This window comes from Bombina bombina, chromosome 6 (assembly GCF_027579735.1).
Source record: "Bombina bombina isolate aBomBom1 chromosome 6, aBomBom1.pri, whole genome shotgun sequence".
Lineage (NCBI taxonomy): Eukaryota > Metazoa > Chordata > Amphibia > Anura > Bombinatoridae > Bombina > Bombina bombina.
This window is the reverse complement of record NC_069504.1, coordinates 843025041-843044962: the sequence shown is the minus strand read 5'-3', so window position 1 is coordinate 843044962 and position 19922 is coordinate 843025041. Positions and strand designations below refer to the sequence as shown.

The window sequence follows — 19922 nt, the reverse complement described above, 5'->3', positions numbered from 1 at the left end:
GAAACATAAGTGATATTTTAGATCGAGTGTAATTCATCATTTGTAATGAAGTTGCACTATAAGTTACTTTTTAATATAGATAGGAAATTCAAATTCCCCATGCTCCGCTGCCCACATCAAAATAATTTTTTTTCTGTGAGCTTAAGGTTTGAACTGTTGTCCAGTCAACGCTCTCCCCCTTTGTTGTAGCTAGAGCACTGATTGGACAACAATTCAAACCATAAGTTCACAGAAAATGTTACTTTTAAAGTGGGCAGTGGAGTGCAAGATATTTGAATTTTGTATCTATATTAAAAGGTAAGTTATAGCACAACTTCATTAAAACTGATAAATTAAACTCCATCTAAAATATCACTAATATTACAGATCTGTTTTTATAAAGGGGAGAGTTTGCCATGACTTTAAACTTTAATACATAGGGGCCGAATTATCAAGCGGCCGAATTATCGTTGTAGCGAATCATGTCCGCATAGAATCGCTAAATGCCAACAGCATACGCTGTCAGCATTTAACATTGCACAAGCATTTCTAGTGAAATGCTTGTGCAATGGCACCCCTGCACATTTGCAGTCGCTAGCAGGGGGGGTCAATCATCCCAATCGTATATGATCGGGATGATTGTAGTCCGCCACCTCAGAGGTGACGGACGAGTTAAGGAGCAGATGCTTCTTAACTTAAATTTCCAGTGAGCTGGAAACTTCTGGGTTAGATTGTAGCATCCGCTGCTTGGTAAATCTACCCCCACATTGTGAAATAAAGCAAAAAAGCCCTAAAATGTTACTTATTTTATTGTGTTCCTAAGGGTCCATTTTACCAGCTGGAGTGTATTTAATTGTTTGCAGACAGCGTTTTTACCTGTATTTGTCATTTGAAATAGCTACTTTTGCCTGTTGTATGCTCACCTACACTGAACATATGAGTAACAAATGTTTTATCTGCATAGGGCTATGTAAAGAGAAGACAAAAGCACTGATTTAATCTCCCAGTGAAGGGTACAAGGAATAGATAGATTTTGTGAAATAGCCGCTTCTGCTTAGTCAACCCTCCAGCCATAATGAACATAAGTTACTCACAAGTGCAGCCCTTTGTTTTGCTTACACCTGACATCTCATATCTTTGAGCCCTTATATCTTTTATGTGCAATTTTTTTTAATAATTTTTATTAATGTTATTATGAGTTTAACTATACTTTGTAATGTATTTTTGATGGGTTTTATGCAACTTTTATGTTTCGCGAAACAGTTAACCAGAGTTTTGAAGTCCTGGTATTGATTCTAGCGCAAATTGCGATTGCGGTCACACTATCACGCTCAACTTGTAATATTTGTGCAAACGATTTCTGAAACCTGATCACAATCATATTTGTAATGTAGCCCAGTTAGGGGAAACAAATTTTATAGTACCATGTTACTTAAAGGGACATTTTATCTTTCATGATTCAGATAGAGCATACAATTTTAAGCAATTTTCTAATTTACTCCTATTATCAAATGTTCTTAATTCTCTTGCTATCTTTATTTGAAAAGCAAGAATGTAAGTTTAGAAGCTGGCCCATTTTTGTGCTTGCTGATTGGTGGCTAAATACTGTCCAGGGTACTGAACCAAAAATTGTCTGACTCCTTAACTTAGATGCCTTCTTTTTCAAATAAAGATAGCAAGAGAACAAAGAAAAATTGATAATAGGAGTAAATTAGAAAGTTGCTTAAAATTGCATGCTCTATCTGAATTATGAAAGAAAAATGTTGGGTTTAGTATCCCTTTAACCCCTTAAAGATCGGGGATTTTAGACAAAAACTTCCCCAAAAGACCTGAGCATTTTTAGCATTTTTGCCATCACTACATCTAAACAGAAATAGAGCCTTTTTTTTTATATTTACCTATCAAAACAATTTTTTTTTTTTAGTAGACAACCCAAAGTATTGATCTAGGCCCATTTTGGTACATTTCATGCCACCATTTCACCGCCAAATGCGATCAAATAGAAAAAAATTGTTAACTTTTTCACAATTTTAGGTTTCTCACTGAAATTATTTACATACAGCTTGTGCAATCATTGCACAAATGGTTGTAAATGGTTCTCTGGGACCCCCTTTGTTCAGAAATAGCAGACGTATATGGTGTTAAGGGGTTAAAGGGATATGAAACCCAAATATTTTCTTTCATGATTAAGACAGAAAATGCAATTTAAAAATAACTTTCTATTTAATTTTTATAATAATTTTTTCTTTGATCTCTTGGTATCTTTTGTTGAAAAGCAGTGACGTATGCTTAGCAGATGGCTCATTTCTAGAGCACTATATGGCAGCAGTTTTGCAAGAACGTTATTCATTTGCCAGGGCCTACCCAGGTATCTCTTCAACAAAGAATATCATGGGAAGAAAGCAAATTTGATAATAGAAGTAAATTAGAAACTTTTTTTAAAATTGTATGCTCTGAATTACAAAATATTTTTTTTGGTTTCATATACCTTTAACCCTTTCAGTGCTAAAGACGGCTCGGAGCCGTCGCAGAGTTTCCCACTCAGGTGCTAACGACTGCTCAAAGCCATCGCTATCACTCTCCCACCTTGAGGGAGACCTGGGGACTCCCACCCGCTCCTACTCCGACGATCGGGCCTGTATAGTGACAGGCATCGCCGGGGCTTCACGTTATGAGCGATGACGTCACGTGCAATTTCACAATGATGTCACTGTGCAACTTTATTTAAAATTGACAATGTTAAGTATAGGAATAGGGGGCATGCTGGTTAGAAGCCTGCATCTCAGGCATCTAAGCAGCTACCGACCCCCAAGACCCACTGTTGGAAAGGTAATCGTCTAATCTTTCCAACAGTGTAAGTCTTGCATCTGCTTAGCACCCAGGTGGGAAAGTGCTTAGCACTCAAAGGGTTAAAGGGACACTGAACCCAAATTTTTTCTTTTGTAATTCAGAAAGAGCATGCAATTTTAAGCAACTTTCTAATTTACTCCTATTATCATTTTTTCTTCGTTCTCTTGCTATCATTATTTGAAAAAGAAGGCATTTAAAGGGACATAATACTCATATGCTAAATCACTTGAAACTGATGCAGTATAACTGTAAAAAGCTGACAGGAAAATATCACCTGAGCATCTCTATGTAAAAAAGGAAGATATTTTACCTCACAATCTCCTCTGCTCAGCAGAGTAAGTTCGCTGTAAACAGTTATACTCAGCTGCTCCCAGCTGCAGGTAAAAATAAAAAAAAAATGAAGAAATGAACAGCAGCCAATCAGCATCAGCAGTGCTGAGGTCATGAACTCTTACTGTGCTCTCATGAGATTTGACTTAACTCTCATGAGATATCATAGTAAGCTTCCTTTACCTGATTGGTGAAATAATATGAGAGTGCACAATGCTCATCCCTTCAGCTGTCCTAGGACAGATACACTAAAATGTTGCTTAGAAATCCTTTACAATGGGAGGTGGCTACTGAGGAACTTTTGAGGTAAAATATCTTTCTTTTTTACATAGAGTTGTTCAGGAGATATTTTCTAGTCAGCTTTTTACAGCTATGCTGCATCACTTTCAAGTGTTTAAACATTTGGGTATTATGGCCCTTTAAGCTTTTTTTTGGTTTGAGTACTCTGGACAGCACTTTTTTATTGGTGGTTGAATTTATCCACCAATCAGCGAGGACAACCCAGGTTGTTCACCAAAAATGGGCCGGCATCTAAACTTACATTCTTGCATTTCAAATAAAGATACCAAGAGAATGAAAAACATTTGATAATAGGAGTAAATTAGAAAGTTGCTTAAAATTTCATTCTTAATCTGAATCACGAAAGAATTTTTTTGGGTACAGTGTCCCTTTAAACTGAAAAACAATACAATGGGCACTTGAGAGTAGTTGTTTTGTTTTGGTTTTTTAGAAGGATATCAGTAAATTATGCCTGCACTCTCCAAATAGTTTATGACCCCTGACTGCCCCACTGATATGATTTAGTAGGACATGTTTTTTTTCCCTCTTACTGTGTATATGGTTATAACTCTATAATAGCCTGTTTTTATCCTACTTTACAATTTTCAGGATTCAGGAGATTATGTAGGCTGAATATATTTTTATAGGGATATGAAACCCAAAAATGAATTTTGTGATTCAGACAGAGAATACAGTTTTAAAAATGTTTCCAATTTACTTCTTTTATCAAATTTGTTTTATTTTCGTGATATTCTTTGTTGAAGAGATACCTAGGTAGTCATCTGGGGGACTACATGACAGGAAATAGTGCTGCCATCTAGTGCTCTTGCAAATAAATAACATTTTGCAAAACTGTCTGTTATATAGTGCTCCACCCCTGCTTTTCAACAAAAGATACCAAAAGAACAAAGGGAATTTGATAATAGAAGTAAATTAGAAATGTTTTTAGAATTGCAGGTTATATCTGAATCATGAAAGAAAAATTTTGGGCTTCAGGGTCCTTTAACATAAGGATTGTAAATTTCTGGGGTTTTTTTTAATTTATTTTTTAATATAAGGAGTTAAACATTTTACATGAGAAGGGTATATCATTCGTTATTATGTAATACTTAGGGTGTATGTCCCATAGAAACTGATCAATGTGATTTAAATTCCGGATGCTCTGTTCCCTAAAATAGGTATCTGTGTGGCTGACCCCTTTGAGATTCAAGTAATGAAGGATTTCTTTATTGACCTGAAACTTCCATATTCTGTGGTCAGAAATGAGCAGGTGGAGATCCGGGCTATTCTATTTAACTACGCAGATAGGAACATTAAGGTAAATATTGATTAAGGAACAGGTCTGGTAAAACTTTTTTATGCTACTTTTTATGCTACTTCCTTTATTTATAGGCTGACCATATTGCCGCTTTAAGAAGGAACACATATGAAAAATACATATGTGAGGGTTCTTATAAAAATCATTTCTTTAAACAGCCCTGAAAACAGCCATGACATATGTATTTTTCATATGTGTCCCTTTTTAAAGCGGCAATATGGTCAGCCTATTTATTTATGTTGTGAGACTTTTATTGTGTATGTCTATGTGTGCACTTATTTAAATTAGGCAATAGGACCTTAAAAATGTCAGTTGTTCTTTTACAGTAATAGGTAGCGATGGGCAAATGTGCTGAAAGTGTTATTAGTTTGGTAGAACGAATGGTCCTGTGGACATTCGTTTTGAAAAATTGAATGTTGATAAGAATGAAAATCCTTTAAAATTCGCTAATCGAATGTTATTTCCAGTTTTAGAATGTTACTTACATTTTAGAATTTTCATAATTATCCACATTTGATATTTCGATTGAACAAAAACTATGCAGAAGTTCAATTGTTCATGTGGTAGGGGATTTAGTAAATTGATACATAATAGATACAAATTTATTAATTCAAATGTTTTTATTTCGAATATTGCATAATTATAAAATTACATTTAAAGAGAGCATTAGAAATACTATTACAAATATACTGATTCGAATTTGAATATTGCATAATTTGAATCGAATGATTTGAAAAATTCAAATCAAATATTACATTTAAAGGAATGTTGTACAAACAACATAGTTTATGTAAGAACTTACCTGATAAATTCATTTTGTTCATATTGGCAAGAGTCCATGAGCTAGGGACGTATGGGATATACATTCCTACCAGGAGGGGCAAAGTTTCCCAAACCTCAAAATGCCTTTAAATACACCCCTCACCACACCCACAATTCAGTTTAATGAATAGCCAAGAAGTGGGGTGATAAGAAAGGAGCGAAAGCATCAAAATAAGGAATTGGAATAATTGTGCTTTATACAAAAAAATCATAACCACCACAAAAAGGGTGGGCTTCATGGACTCTTGCCAATATGAAAGAAATCAATTTATCAGGTAAGTTCTTACATAAATTATGTTTTCTTTCATGTAATTGGCAAGAGTCCATGAGCTAGTGACGTATGGGATAGCAGATACCCAAGATGTGGAACTTCCACGCAAGAGTCACTAGAGAGGGAGGGATAAAATAAAGACAGCCAATTCTGCTGAATAAATAATCCACAGCCCAAATCAAAAAGTTTTAATCTTATAATGAAAAAAACTGAAATTATAAGCAGAAGAATCAAACTGAAACAGCTGCCTGAAGTACTTTTCTACCAAAAACTGCTTCAGAAGAAGAAAAAACATCAAAATGGTAGAATTTAGTAAAAGTATGCAAAGAAGACCAAGTTGCTGCTTTGCAAATCTGATCAACAGAAGCTTCATTCCTAAAAGCCTAGGAAGTAGAAACTGACCTAGTAGAATGAGCCATAATCCTTTGAGGCGGGGATTTACCCGACTCCACATAAGCATGATGAATCAAAGACTTTAACCAAGACGCCAAAGAAATGGCAGAAGCCTTCTGACCTTTCCTAGAACCAGAAAAGATAACAAACAGACTAGAAGTCTTTCTGAAATCTTTAGTAGCCTCAACATAATATTTCAAAGCTCTTACTACATCCAAAGAATGTAAAGATCTCTCCAGAGAATTCTTAGGATTAGGACACAATAAAGGGACAACAATTTCTCTACTAATGTTGTTAGAATTCACAACTTTAGGTAAAAAATTAAATGAAGTCCGCAACACCGCCTTATCCGGATGAAAAATCAAAAAAGGAGATTCACAAGAAAGAGCAGATAACTCAGAAACTCTTCTAGCAGAAGAGATGGCCAAAAGGAACAAAACTTTCCAGGAAAGTAATTTAATATCCAGAGAATGCATAGGTTCAAACGGAGGAGCCTGTAAAGCCCTCAGAACCAAATTAAGACTCCAAGGAGGAGAGATTGACTTAATGACAGGCTTGATACGAACCAAAGCCTGTACAAAACAATGAATATCAGGATGATTAGCAATCTTTCTGTGAAAAAGAACAGAAAGAGCAGAGATTTGTCCTTTCAAGGAACTTGCAGACAAACCCTTATCCAAACCATCCTGAAGAAACTGTAAAATTCTAGGAATTCTAAAAGAATGCCAAGAGAATTTATGAGAAGAACACCAAGAAATGTACGTTTTCCAAACTCGGTAATAAATCTTTCTAGACACAGATTTACGAGGCTGTAACATAGTATTAATCACTGAGTCAGAGAAACCTCTATGACTAAGTATTAAGCGTTCAATCTCCATACCTTCAAATTTAATGATTTGAGATCCTGATTGAAAAATGGGCCTTGAGATAGAAGGTCTGGCCTTAACGGAAGAGTCCAAGGTTGGCAACTGGCCATCCGAATGAGATCCGCATACCAAAACCTGTGTGGCCATGCTGGAGCCACCAGCAGTACAAACGAACGCTCCATTAGGATTTTGGAAATCACTTTTGGAAGGAGAACTAGAGGCGGAAAGATATAAACAGGTTGATAATTCCAAGGAAGTGACAACGTGTCCACCGCTTCCGCCTGAGGATCCCTGGATCTGGACAGATACCTGGGAAGTTTTTTGTTTAGACGAGAAGCCATCAGATCTATTTCTGGAAGTCCCCAGATTTGAACAATATGAAGAAATACCTCTGGGTGAAGAGACCATTCGCCCGGATGTAACATCTGGCGACTGAGATAATCCACTTCCCAATTGTCTATACCTGTGATGTGAACCGCAGAGATTAGACAGGAGCTGGATTCCGCCCATACCAATATCCGAGATACTTCTTTCATAGCCTGAGGACTCTGAGTCCCACCTTGATGATTGACATTCGCCACGGTTGTGACATTGTCTGTTTGAAAACAAATAAACGATTCTCTCTTCAGAAGAGGCCAGAACTGAATGTTGATTGGTAATCTCACCTCCTGAGATTCCCAAACCCCCTGTGCTGTCAGAGATCCCCATACAGCTCCCCAACCTGAAAGACTCGCATCTGTTGAGATCACAGTCCAGGTTGGATGAACAAAAGAGACCCCGTGAATTAAACGATGGTGATCCAACCACCAAGTCAGAGAAGATCGAACATTGGGATTTAAGGATATTAATTGTGATATCTTTGTATAATCCCTGCACCATTGGTTCAGCATACAAAGCTGGAGAGGTCTCATGTGAAAACAAGCAAAAGGGATCGTGTCCGATGCAGCAGTCATGAGACCTAGAATTTCCATGCACAAAACTACCGAAGGGAATAATTGAGACTGAAGGTTTTGACAAGCTGAAACCAATTTCAGATGTCTCTTTTCTGTTAGAGACAAAGTCATGGACACTGAATCTATTTGGAAACCCAAAAAGGTTACCCTTGTCTGAGGAATCAAGGAACTCTTTGGCAAATTGATCCTCCAACCATGTCTTTGAAGAAGCAACACAAGTTGATTCGTATGAGAATGTAAAGACTGAGCAAGTACCAAGATATCGTCCAAATAAGGAAATACTGCAATACCCTGTTCTCTGATTACAGAGAGAAGGGCACCGAGAACCTTTGAAAAGATCCTTGGAGCTGTTGCTAGGCCAAACGGAAGAGCAACAAACTGGTAATGCTTGTCTAGAAAAGAGAATCTCAGGAACTGATAGTGATCTGGATGAATTGGAATATGAAGATATGTATCCTGTAAGTCTATTGTAAACATATAATGCCCTTGCTGAACAAAAGGCAGAATAGTCCTTATAGTCACCATTTTGAAAGTTGGTATTCTTACATAACAATTCAATATTTTTAGATCCAGAACTGGTCTGAAGGAATTCTCCTTCTTTGGTACAATGAACAAATTTGAGTAAAACCCAGACCCCGTTCCAGAACTGGAACTGGCACAATTACACAGCCGACTCTAGGTCTGAAACACATTTCAGAAAAGCCTGAGCCTTTACTGGGTTTACTGGAATGCGTAAGAGAAAAAATCTTCTCACAGGCGGTCTTACCTTGAAACCTATTCTGTACCCTTGTGAAACAATGTTCTGAATCCAAAGACTTTGAATCGAATTGATCCAAACATCTTTGAAAAATCGTAACCTGCCCCCTACCAGCTGTGCTGGAATGAGGGCCGCACCTTCATGCGAATTTGGGAGCTGGTTTTGACTTTCTAAAAGGCTTGGATTTATTCCAGACTGGAGAAGGTTTCCAAACGGAAACTGCTCCTTTAGGGGAAGGGTCAGGCTTCTATTCCTTATTCTGACGAAAGGAATGAAAACGATTAGCAGCCCTATATTTACCTTTAGATTTTTTGTCCTGAGGCAAAAAGGCTCCCTTCCCCCCAGTAACAGTTGAAATTATTGAATCCAACTGAGAACCAAATAATTTATTACCTTGGAAGGAAAGAGAAAGCAACGTTGCCTTAGAAGTCATATCTGCATTCCAAGACTTAAGCCATAAAGCTCTTCTAGCTAAAATAGCTAAAGACATATACCTGACATCAATCCTAATGATATAAAAAATGGCATCATAAACAAAGTTATTAGCATGTTGAAGAAGTTTAACAATGCTATAAGCATTATGGTCTGACACTTGTTGCGCTATAGCCTCCAACTAGAAGGTGGAAGCTGCAGCAACATCAGCCAAAGAAATAGCAGGTCTAAGAAGATTACCTGAACATAAATAAGTCTTCCTTAGAAAGGATTAAAGCTTCCTATCTAAAGGATCCTTAAAAGAAGTACTATCTGCCGTAGGAATAGTAGTACGTTTAGCAAGAGTAGAGATAGCCCCATTAACTTTGGGTTTTTTTCCCAAAACTCTAATCTATCAGATGGCAAAGGGTACAATTTCTTAAACCTTGGAGAAGGAGTAAATGAAGTACCCAGACTATTCCATTCCCTAGAAATTACTTCTGAAATAGCATCAGGAACTGGAAAAACTTCTGGAATAACTACATGAGGTTTAAAAACTGAATTTAAACGCTTATTAGTTTTAATATCAAGAGGACTAGACTCCTCCATATCTAATGCAATCAACACTTCTTTAAGTAAAGAAAGAATAAACTCCATCTTAAACAAATATGAAGATTTATCAGTGTCAATATCTGAGGCAGAATCTTCTGAACCAGATAGATCCTCATCAGAAATAGATAAGTCAGAATGATGGCGGTCATTTAAAAATTCATCTGAAATATGAGAAGTTTTAAAAGACCTTTTACGTTTACTAGAAGGAGGAATAACAGACAGAGCCTTCCGAATAGAATTAGAAAGAAATTCTTTTACATTAACAGGAACATCCTGAACATTAGATGTTGAAGGAACAACAACAGGTAATGGATTATTAATAATGGAAATATTATCTGCGTTAGATAGTTTATCATGACAACTAACACAAACTACAGCCGGAGGAACAGTTACCAAAAGTTTACAACAAATGCACTTAGCTTTGGTAGAACCAACATCAGGCAGCGTCTTTCCAGAAGTAGATTCTGATCCATAGTCAGGTAGTGACATCTTGCAATATGAAATAGAAAAAACAACATATAAAGCAAAATTATCAAATTCCTTAAATGACAGTTTCAGGAATGGGAAAAAATGCAAAACAAAACAAGCCTCTAAAAACCAGAAGCAACTAAAAAGTGAGACTGAAATAATGTGAAAAAAACTGGCGCCAAGTATGACGCCCACTTTTTTGGCGCCAAGTATGACGCCCACATTTTCTGGCGCCAAGAATGACGCCCACAATTTTTGGCGCCAAAAAACGTCCGCAACACACATACGTCAAAAATGACGCAACCACGTGAAAACTTCCGGCGTCAACTACGACGCCGGAAATTACGAAATTTTTGCGCCAAAAAAGTCTTGCACCAAAAAATACCACAATAAATTGTAGCATTTTCTGCACCCGTGAGACTAACAGCCCGCAATTTAGAAGAAAAAAGTCAATTGAAAATTTTCAAGGTAAGAAAAATATTAATTCATATGCATTTTCCCAAAAAATGAAACTGACAGTCTGAAAGAAGGAACACTGATTATTCTGAATCATGGCAAATATAAGTTTAAAACATATATTTAGAACTTTACATATAAAGTGCCCAACCATAGCTTAGAGTGTCATGAATAAAATAAGACTTACCCTAAGACACTCATCTACATATAGTAGATAGCCAAACCAGTACTGAAACGAGAATCAGTAGAGGTAATGGTATATAAGAGTATATCGTCGATCTGAAAAGAGAGGTAGGAGAAGAAATCTCTACGACCGATAACAGAGAACCTATTAAATAGATTCCCTAGAGGAAGGCCATGGTATTCATATAGGCAATACTCTCTTCAGATCCCTCTGACATTCACTGCACTCTGAGAGGAAAACCGGGCTTCAGCCTGCTGCGAAGCGCATATCAAGGTAGAAACTTACTTCACCACCTCCATGGGAGGCAAAGTTTGTAAAACTGAATTGTGGGTGTGGTGAGGGGTGTATTTATAGGCATTTTGAGGTTTGGGAAACTTTGCCCCTCCTGGTAGGAATGTATATCCCATACATCACTAGCTCATGGACTCTTGCCAATTACATGAAAGAAATTTGAAATTCAGAATGAACGAATGTGTTAAAATTAGTTTCATTTTTTGAATATTGCAAAACATTCACCTATCCCTAGTAATAGGCACTGTGTCTCTATTTTAATAATGCTTCAGTTTACAATGGGAGTTTAAAATGGGAATTACAGGGACCAACACAACTTACAAAATGTACCTTGCAGATTATGTAAAAAAATAAAGTAAAAGTTTGTAGAATCAAACCCTCTTTACCTGCTTGAACTTTACTTGTCCTTATTCCCACTTGTCTACTGCTGTTGATTCTGTTCCAAAAGCAGAGTGCTGCAGCCAATGGGAAGCTGTAATGTTAGCTTCTAAAAAAAAGTAAAGGTGCACGCTCACGGTGCCTCTACGCAAGTGTCAGGTGAGAGGAGGTAAGCGTGCTCCTTTACTTCCTATAGAAGCTAGAACCCTGCTTCTAAAAACAGCGGCGGATATGTTGGGAGGAGAACGAATAAGGTATGTGTAGGTAAAGGGGGTTGCAAACATTTGTAACCTTCCTATCTCCACTGCTATCCTCTAAAACCCCATACCTTGTAAGCCTATGAGCCCAGCTGTAGTTCACCTTCATAAGAGCCAACTACAACAGTGCCACTCTCGACAGGACCCTCTACCCATTTGATCCCTGTAATGGTTTTTTAAAATACCACCCATGTTCATAGTGCTGCGGAACCTGTTGGTGCTCTACAAATACCTGATAATAATAATAATAATATTAATGGAACACTAAAGTCAAAATGAAACTTTCATGATTCAGATAAAGCATGCCATTTTATACAACTTTCCAGTTCACTTCCATTATCAACATGTGTGCAGTCTTTGTATGTGTGCAGTCTTTTAGAGCTCCTACTGAGCATGTGCAAGAATTCACAGTATATACTTATATTCATTCTGTGATTTGCTGATATCTGTCACATGATGCAAGGGCAGGAAAAATGGAGGAGAAGGAAATTTGTCAGAAAAAAATATTTTTCTCATTTGAAAATTAGACTGTGTGTTTGCAATGTCTTTTTATTATGTATTTATTAAGTATGCAATTCTACTATATTTAAAGTGATGATAAATGTAACTATTTTCAAAGACATTTATAGAATCTATATAACTTAAACATTAAAATCGTTAATGTTTTTTATTATATGTAGTCCAAATTTTATAGAAATATCACTTTTATTTTTTACCGTTATTATTAGTTTCCTCCAACCCCTGCATTTTCTCTTTCTGTAGTGTAAGTGACTTAGGCCCTGATTCTAAAAAGATTCCTGGGCTGGTGAAAGCAAAAAACAAACAAACCAGGGCGTCTCGCAAAGGGCCGTATAGTGCATTTTCGTATGGGGAGGAGATGCATACATTGCAAAAGTGCACAATAAAAGTTGTAATTTTAAAATCTTTCAAAATGAATATCTGAACCATTCACACAATACAAAGGAAATGATTGTATTGTTAAGGTGCATCATAATTCGTACCAAATTGTTCACCAAAAATTATATTTTATAAAAAAAACCAAATTTGTAGGAATAAATCGTATTAACTATGCACAACATAAATCGTAATTTAAGTACACTGGATGTGCAAAAATAAATGTACAAAATTTGTACTTAAATTCAAAATACAAAGCATAATTGTTGTTTTTTTCATAAAATGGGCTGAACATGAGTGTTCCATGGGCTTAAATGAAATTGTCTCTCAAATCCTAGTGTAATTCTATATCTGGCCTGCTGACCATAGCTTGATAGACATACAGGCCTCTATATATCAAGCCGTCAACCTCAAATACGCTGGAATTCCGCAGCGTATTTGTGGTGAGGCTGATTCGCCTAAGTTATTAAGCCCTAAACACCGGTAAAAGTAGAATTTTGTGACGTAAGCTATGATCCGCCGGACTCAGTCCGACACAGATCGATTCTTACGTCACTCCAGATGTGCCAAATGCAAGTTCGGAACAATCTGACTACTTTTGAAAGTTAGCAAATTCCTGCAGGTACGCTCGGCACTTTTCCGGCCCAGCGTACCTGGTTTTCAATCCGCCGCCCTGGAGGCGGCAGATCCCATAGGAATCAATCGGAATCTGACCATAGCGAAAGTTCATGTTTGCTGCTGCCCGACATCCCATTGATTCCTATGGGAAATGTCTGCACCTAACACCCTAACATGTACCCCGAGTCTAAACACCCCTAATCTGCCCCCCTACACCGCCGCCACCTATATTAAACATGTTAACCCCAAAACCGCCGCTCCCGGAGCCCACGGCCACTCTAATAAACTTATTAACCCCTAAACCGCCGCTCCCGGACCCCGCCGCAACTATAATAAATTTCTTAACCCCTATCCTGCCGATCCCGTACCCCGCCGCAACTAAATAAATTGTTTAACCCCTAAACCGCCGCTCCCAGACCCCGCCGCCACCTATATTAAACTTATTAACCCCTAATCTGCCCCCCTACACCGTCGCCACCTATAATAAATTTATTAACCCCTATCCTGCCCCCCCTATACTGCCGCCATCTATATTAAACTAATTAACCCCTAAACCTAAGTCTAACCCTAACCCTAACACCCCCTAACTTAAATATTATTTTAATAAATCTAAATAAAAATTACACTTATTAACTAAATTAATCATATTTAAAACTAAATACTTACCTATAAAATAAACCCTAAGATAGCTACAATATAACTAATAATTATATTGTAGCTAGTTTAGGATTTATTTTTATTTTACAGGTAACTTTGTATTTATTTTAACTAGTTACAATAGCTATTAAATAGTTATTAACTATTTAATAGCTACCTAGCTAAAAGAAATACAAAATTACCTGTAAAATAAATCCTAACCTAAGTTACAATTAAACCTAACACTACACTATCATTAAATTAATTAAATAAATTACCTACCAATACCTACAATTAAATACAATTAAATAAACTAAACTAAATTACAAAAAAAGAAAAACACTAAATTACAGAAAATAAAAAAAATTACAAGAATGTTAAACTAATTACACCTAATCTAAGCCCCCTAATAAAATAATAATAAAAAAAAAAGTCCCTACCCTATTCTACATTACAAAGTAATCAGCTCTTTTACCAGCCCTTAAAAGGGCTTTTTGCGGTGTATTGCCCCAAAGTAATCAGCTCTTTTACCAGTAAAAAAAAATACAACCCCCCCAACTTTAAAACCCACCACCCACATACCCCTACTCTAACCCACCCAAACCCCCCTTACATAAACTTAACACTACCCCCCTGAAGATCTTCCTACCATAAGTCGTCTTCACCCAGCCGGGCCGAAGTCATCATCCAAGGGGCGCTGAAGAGGTCTTCCATCCGATAGAAGTCATCATCCACGGGGCGCTCAAGAGGCCTTCCATCCGATAGAAGTCTTCATCCAGGTGGCGCCTTCAATCTTCATCCATCCGGAGCGGAGCGGAGCCATCTTCTTCCCAGTCTACGCGGATCCATCCTCTTCAACCGACGCCTACTCGCCGAATGAAGGTTCCCTTTAAGGGACGTCATCCAAGATGGCGTACCTCGAATTCCGATTGCCTGATAGGATTGTTTTAGCCAATCGGAATTAAGGTAGGAAAAATCTGATTGGCTGATTCAATCAGCCAATCAGATTCAAGTTCAATCGGATTGGCTGATCCAATCAGCCAATCAGATTGAGCTCGCATTCTATTGGCTGATCGGAACAGCCAATAGAATGTGAGCTCAATCTAATTGGCTGATTAGGGGTTAATAAGTAATATAGGTAGCGGTGGGGTCCGGGAGTGGCAGTTTAGGGGTTAAACAATTTATTTAGTTGTGGGGGGGTAAGGGATCCGCAGGATAGGGGTTAATACATTTATTATAGTTGCGGCGGGGTCTAGGAGCGGCGGTTTAGGGGTTAATAACTTTATTTAGTTGCGCGGGGCTCCGGGGGCGGCGGTATAGGGGGTAGAACAGTATAGTATAGTGTGGGTGCTTAGTGACAGCTTATCAATAAAGCTGTAGAAAAGCCAAAGAGCAGCGAGATCGGATGAGTGATAACTATCACAGTCCGCTGCTCATCGCCCGTACTTGGTGCGCGGCTTTTTGACAGCTTTTTTGATAACTTTGGCGAATGTATTCAGGTTCGCGGCGGCGATGGTAGGCGAGCTTAGGCGAGCGTATTGGGGCCGGCGAAGGCAGGTACGTACGGAGCTTGATAACTAGAGGCCACAGACACCAACATAGATAAAAAGACTGCACATACTATTGGTGTATAACATTAAGTAATTGGGATTATCTTACTTCAAGATATTTCACAAACACCTTTAACTGCAAGGACTAATTTCCTTTTTTTGTACACATGTATTTCCCTTGCAAACCTCCATCCCAGCTATCTCTGGAAGAACTAAAAGGAATTCCAATCAGAGAGAAAGCAGGAAGCTGAAAGGACATAACTCTTCCCTGCTTGATGAGCACATTTTTTCTTTGGTGGAACACTGAACTTTTTTTAAAACAACTTTAAAATAACTAAACTAGACACACATGAACGCTTGTTTAATGTCAAAATCCAGGGTGTCCATACTTTGTTTTTAACTCACATGGTGCATAGACAGCTTAGCTTCAGTTCCTCACATCCTCATTCCTCCCCTCGGCTTCCTTTCAAGGGTGGGCTGAGACCTCCTTGTCTGACAGAAACTCCAGACTTGTCCTCTGTCACAGTGTCTCACCCACTTAAAGGGACATTATACACTAATTTTTTTCTTTGCATAAATGTTTTGTTGATGATCTTTTTATATAGCCCAAAAAGTTTTTTTTTTTTTAAAAATGGATAGTTTTGCTTATTTTTAAATAACATTGCTCTAATCTTCAGACTCCTAACCAAGACCCAAAGTTTTAGGAGAATACTGACGTATACCTATTACAGCTTGCTTCTGTTTGTGTAAAGGGTCTTTTCATATGCAAAGGAAGGGGGAGGGGGAGTGTCTGATATTTCCCACTTGCAGTGTAAGTTTTTAAACGGTTTTATACTGGATTTTTATATCAGAATCTGTGCATATTATTCTTTATAGTAGTGTCTATTACATGCAGTTATATGAAATTTGATGTATACTGTCCCTTTAAGTGCAATAGTCATATTTGTCTAAGGGAAGCTAAATAACCCCAGACATACAGAAATGTAAGCACCATGTGTTCCATGGTGATCACATAGCAGGATCGCTGACAGGCTTGAATTTAGTGTAATGTAGGAAATGTTACTGCCAATTACTAGAGGATCTTGCTTTCCCTCTGACCAGACGGTAATCCAGCTCCTCCCACCAGCAGCAGCAGTGTTTACTGAGGCTTTTCTGTTCTCTGTCCAGGGGGAACTTATTTCCTCCTGCAAAAATAGTGCAGGAATTCCGTTCCCATGCGTTCCTGCAGGACTTGACCCCTGTTCAAAACACTAATTATTTTGAAAGAAAACCCTATGCATATGAAAATTACAGTGAATTTAAGGTACAGTTCACTGAAAACAGCATAATTTGATTTGTATTAAGCATAATATTCCCATTTTAAAACACACCAGTTTCCCCCTCTGTACTTCACAAAGCCAAACTTTTATCGAGCAGAATTCCATTAAGACGTCCTGACTGGCAAATATTTTAGAATCGGGGCATTGGAGAGCGGTCCCACTCGCTGTCTACACAGCCAGCAATCGACGCTCCCGAGACTAGTAAGGCAGATCTTCAGGGTGTGAGAACTCAGAGCGCATGAGCAGCTCTGCAACCTTTTGTTTTCTTGAAGTACTGTACAGCACACAATATGAATGGCTGCCACACAAAAACTTCAGTAAAAAAAAAAAAAAAAAGCAGACTAGTGAAGGGTGGACAGAGGTACGATAATAAAAGGATGTAAGATGAATGTATAATTTTTGTTTGGTGCATAAAAACTAATAGTTTATCAATGGCTTATAATAAAATGTAACATTTATTTCAATTATTATTTCGACAATGGGCAAATTTACCATCTTTTTAAATGTTTTTTGAAGGGACAGTAAATACCCTGAGATTTTTATAAAAAATGTTTAGTTATGTGTAATGAAACAACTTTTCAATTTAAATTCATTAATTATTTTGCACATTTTATATGCAGTTTAGCTCTGAAAATTGAGCAATTTTCATTTCTCAGAACATGAAATGCACACTGCTTACTTATCAAAGCTAGCCCTGCTACATATATGTCCCTGATTGGCTTTATCAGATAACAACTGCAAAACAATGTACACTATACTAACTTTATAACAGTAGCTTGCCTTGTTGTCTGTGGACTAAAGCCCAGATTGGATCTTTCAAATAAAGCTGGCTCCTTACAAAATAAGTGTAGTAAAAAGGATGTTAATTTGTTTTAAAAATGTTTAGACTTGGCTGATATGTTATAATATAGCAACACAACAGAACATTTGGAATTACAAGGTGTTTACTTTCTATTTAAAGGGATACTAAACCCTATTTTTTTTTTTCTTTCATGATTCAGAAAGAGCATGTAATTTTAAGCAACTTTCTAATTTACTCCTATTATCAAATTTTCTTTGTTCTTTTGCTATCTTTATTTGAAAAAGAAGGCATCTAAGCTAAGGAGCCAGCCAATTTTTGGTACAGAACACTGGACAGCGCTTGTTTAATGGTGTGTGCATTTAGCCACCAATCAGCAAGCACAACCCAGGTTGTGAACCAAAAATGGGCCGGCTACTAAACTTACATTCTTGATTTTCAAATAAATCAAATAAAGAAAAAAATTGAGTTCAGTGTCCCTTTAACTTTTATTTCTTCCTTGATCTGCAGGGTAAGTTTGTATAATAAGTAATGCTAGTTTTTAGTGCTAATATGTTTGTATCCCTTTAAACGTTGTCTGCATTACACTGGTTTGTTTAGTTTTTGTATTTTTTTTACTCATTACATTATTATTATTATTCACACTTTCACTGCATACACTTTCTCATATTTTTTCTGTTTTGTGTCCTAGGTACGAGTGGAACTCACTTACAATCCACTGTTCTGCAGTTTGTCCACAGTCAAAAAGAAGTTCCGTCAGGAGATAAACATTAGATCTCAGTCTTCAGTGGCTGTACCTATCATTATTGTGCCTCTTGAGCTAGGTCTGCATGATATAGAAGTGAAGGCAGCTGTTTCTGGAACATTTGTGTCAGATGGTATCCGAAAGAAGCTGAAAGTTGTGGTAAGTTATACACATTTGTGCGTAAGAGAGGAATATGCACGTCAGGTAATAAAAATGTTATTAAACATTTCACTCTAAAGGATTGGAGGAGCGTTTGCCATTGGATTGTGTATAGACTGGAGAACTATTCACCTCTCAGATATGAGATTGAAGCTATGAGCCCCACATTAGGTATTGCACATAATGAAAACACTTACAAACTGGGTTAGAAAGGCAGCATCTTTATTTTAAAACCAAAAATAACCTAACAATAAAATAAAATAACCATAAATAAATCCCATAGGAGTGTTTGCCCTCACCTAAGCTTCAATATAGAAAAATAAGTAAATAGGTCCCCAATAAAAGCTTTCCTGATCAACCAGGAGGTGCCCCCACCACCCACAAAAAAACTGCAACAAAACTATCACTAATAAATTGTTGAAGGGAGGGAATTTCTTCTTTACGACAGCTCCAGGCCACCTAAAGCTAAAACGGCCCCCTCTACATTTCATCCAGGCTGCACCCCTGACCTTCACCCCTCCACCTCTGCTTCACCTGCAACGGGGTGAAATGCCCCTCCCTCTTATGCACTTCTTCAGGACTCCCAAAATATACAGCTGACACAGATATATAACCTGCATTTAAATTGGCATTAAACAATTGTATGATTTGCTTGGTAGTGATTGATTTATTTCCCCAGGGTACAAAAAATGTAAAGGTTTTCTAATAACAAATTTTAATGCCTACAAAACATTTATTTTGTTTTTAGATTTTTACAGTAAAGTGTGATATACACATGGATGGAAAAATATATAGTAGTTTACCAATCAGGGGAAACAGTTACTAGTCCATGCAATCTAAAATATTAGGGGAAAAGAAAACACTATCGGCTAGATTACGAATTTTGTATTATGAGTAAAAAAGCAGCACTAAGCCTCATAACGCTGCTTTTTTACTACCGCTGCTAATACGAGTCTTGTAGGTACAGCTGTCCGGCACACTTTTTTGGCCTAACCGCAAATCAACTTACGCAATTTGCATATAGTCTTTTTTTAATGGGACTTCCATTGCGCCGGTATTACAAGCATTTTTTTTTAGGCCAAAAAGTGAGCGGTACAGCCTATCCCGCAAGATTTGTAACGCATTCTAAAGCCAGTAGTTATGAGTTTTACACTACAGAGCTGTAGCATAAAACTCATAACTAAAGTGCTAAAAAGTACACTAACACCCATAAACTACCTATTAACCCCTAAACCGAGGCCCTCCCGCCTCACAAACACTAGTTACATATTATTAACCCTTAATCTGCCACCCCTAACATCCCCGCCACCTACTTACATTTATTAAC

The 19922-nt window shown here is 37.4% G+C and overlaps 1 protein-coding gene across 1 annotated transcript in view; it reads left to right on the top strand.

Moving 5' to 3' along the window:
* The window catches only part of LOC128662297 (A.superbus venom factor 1-like), a 122806-nt gene that overhangs the window by 42885 nt on the left and 59999 nt on the right, over nt 1–19922 (top strand). The window contains exons 20-21 of the mRNA XM_053716103.1: nt 4617–4756; nt 18383–18595. Of these exons, the coding sequence (XP_053572078.1) occupies nt 4617–4756; nt 18383–18595 (353 nt within the window). The remainder of the gene's footprint in view (nt 1–4616; nt 4757–18382; nt 18596–19922) is intronic.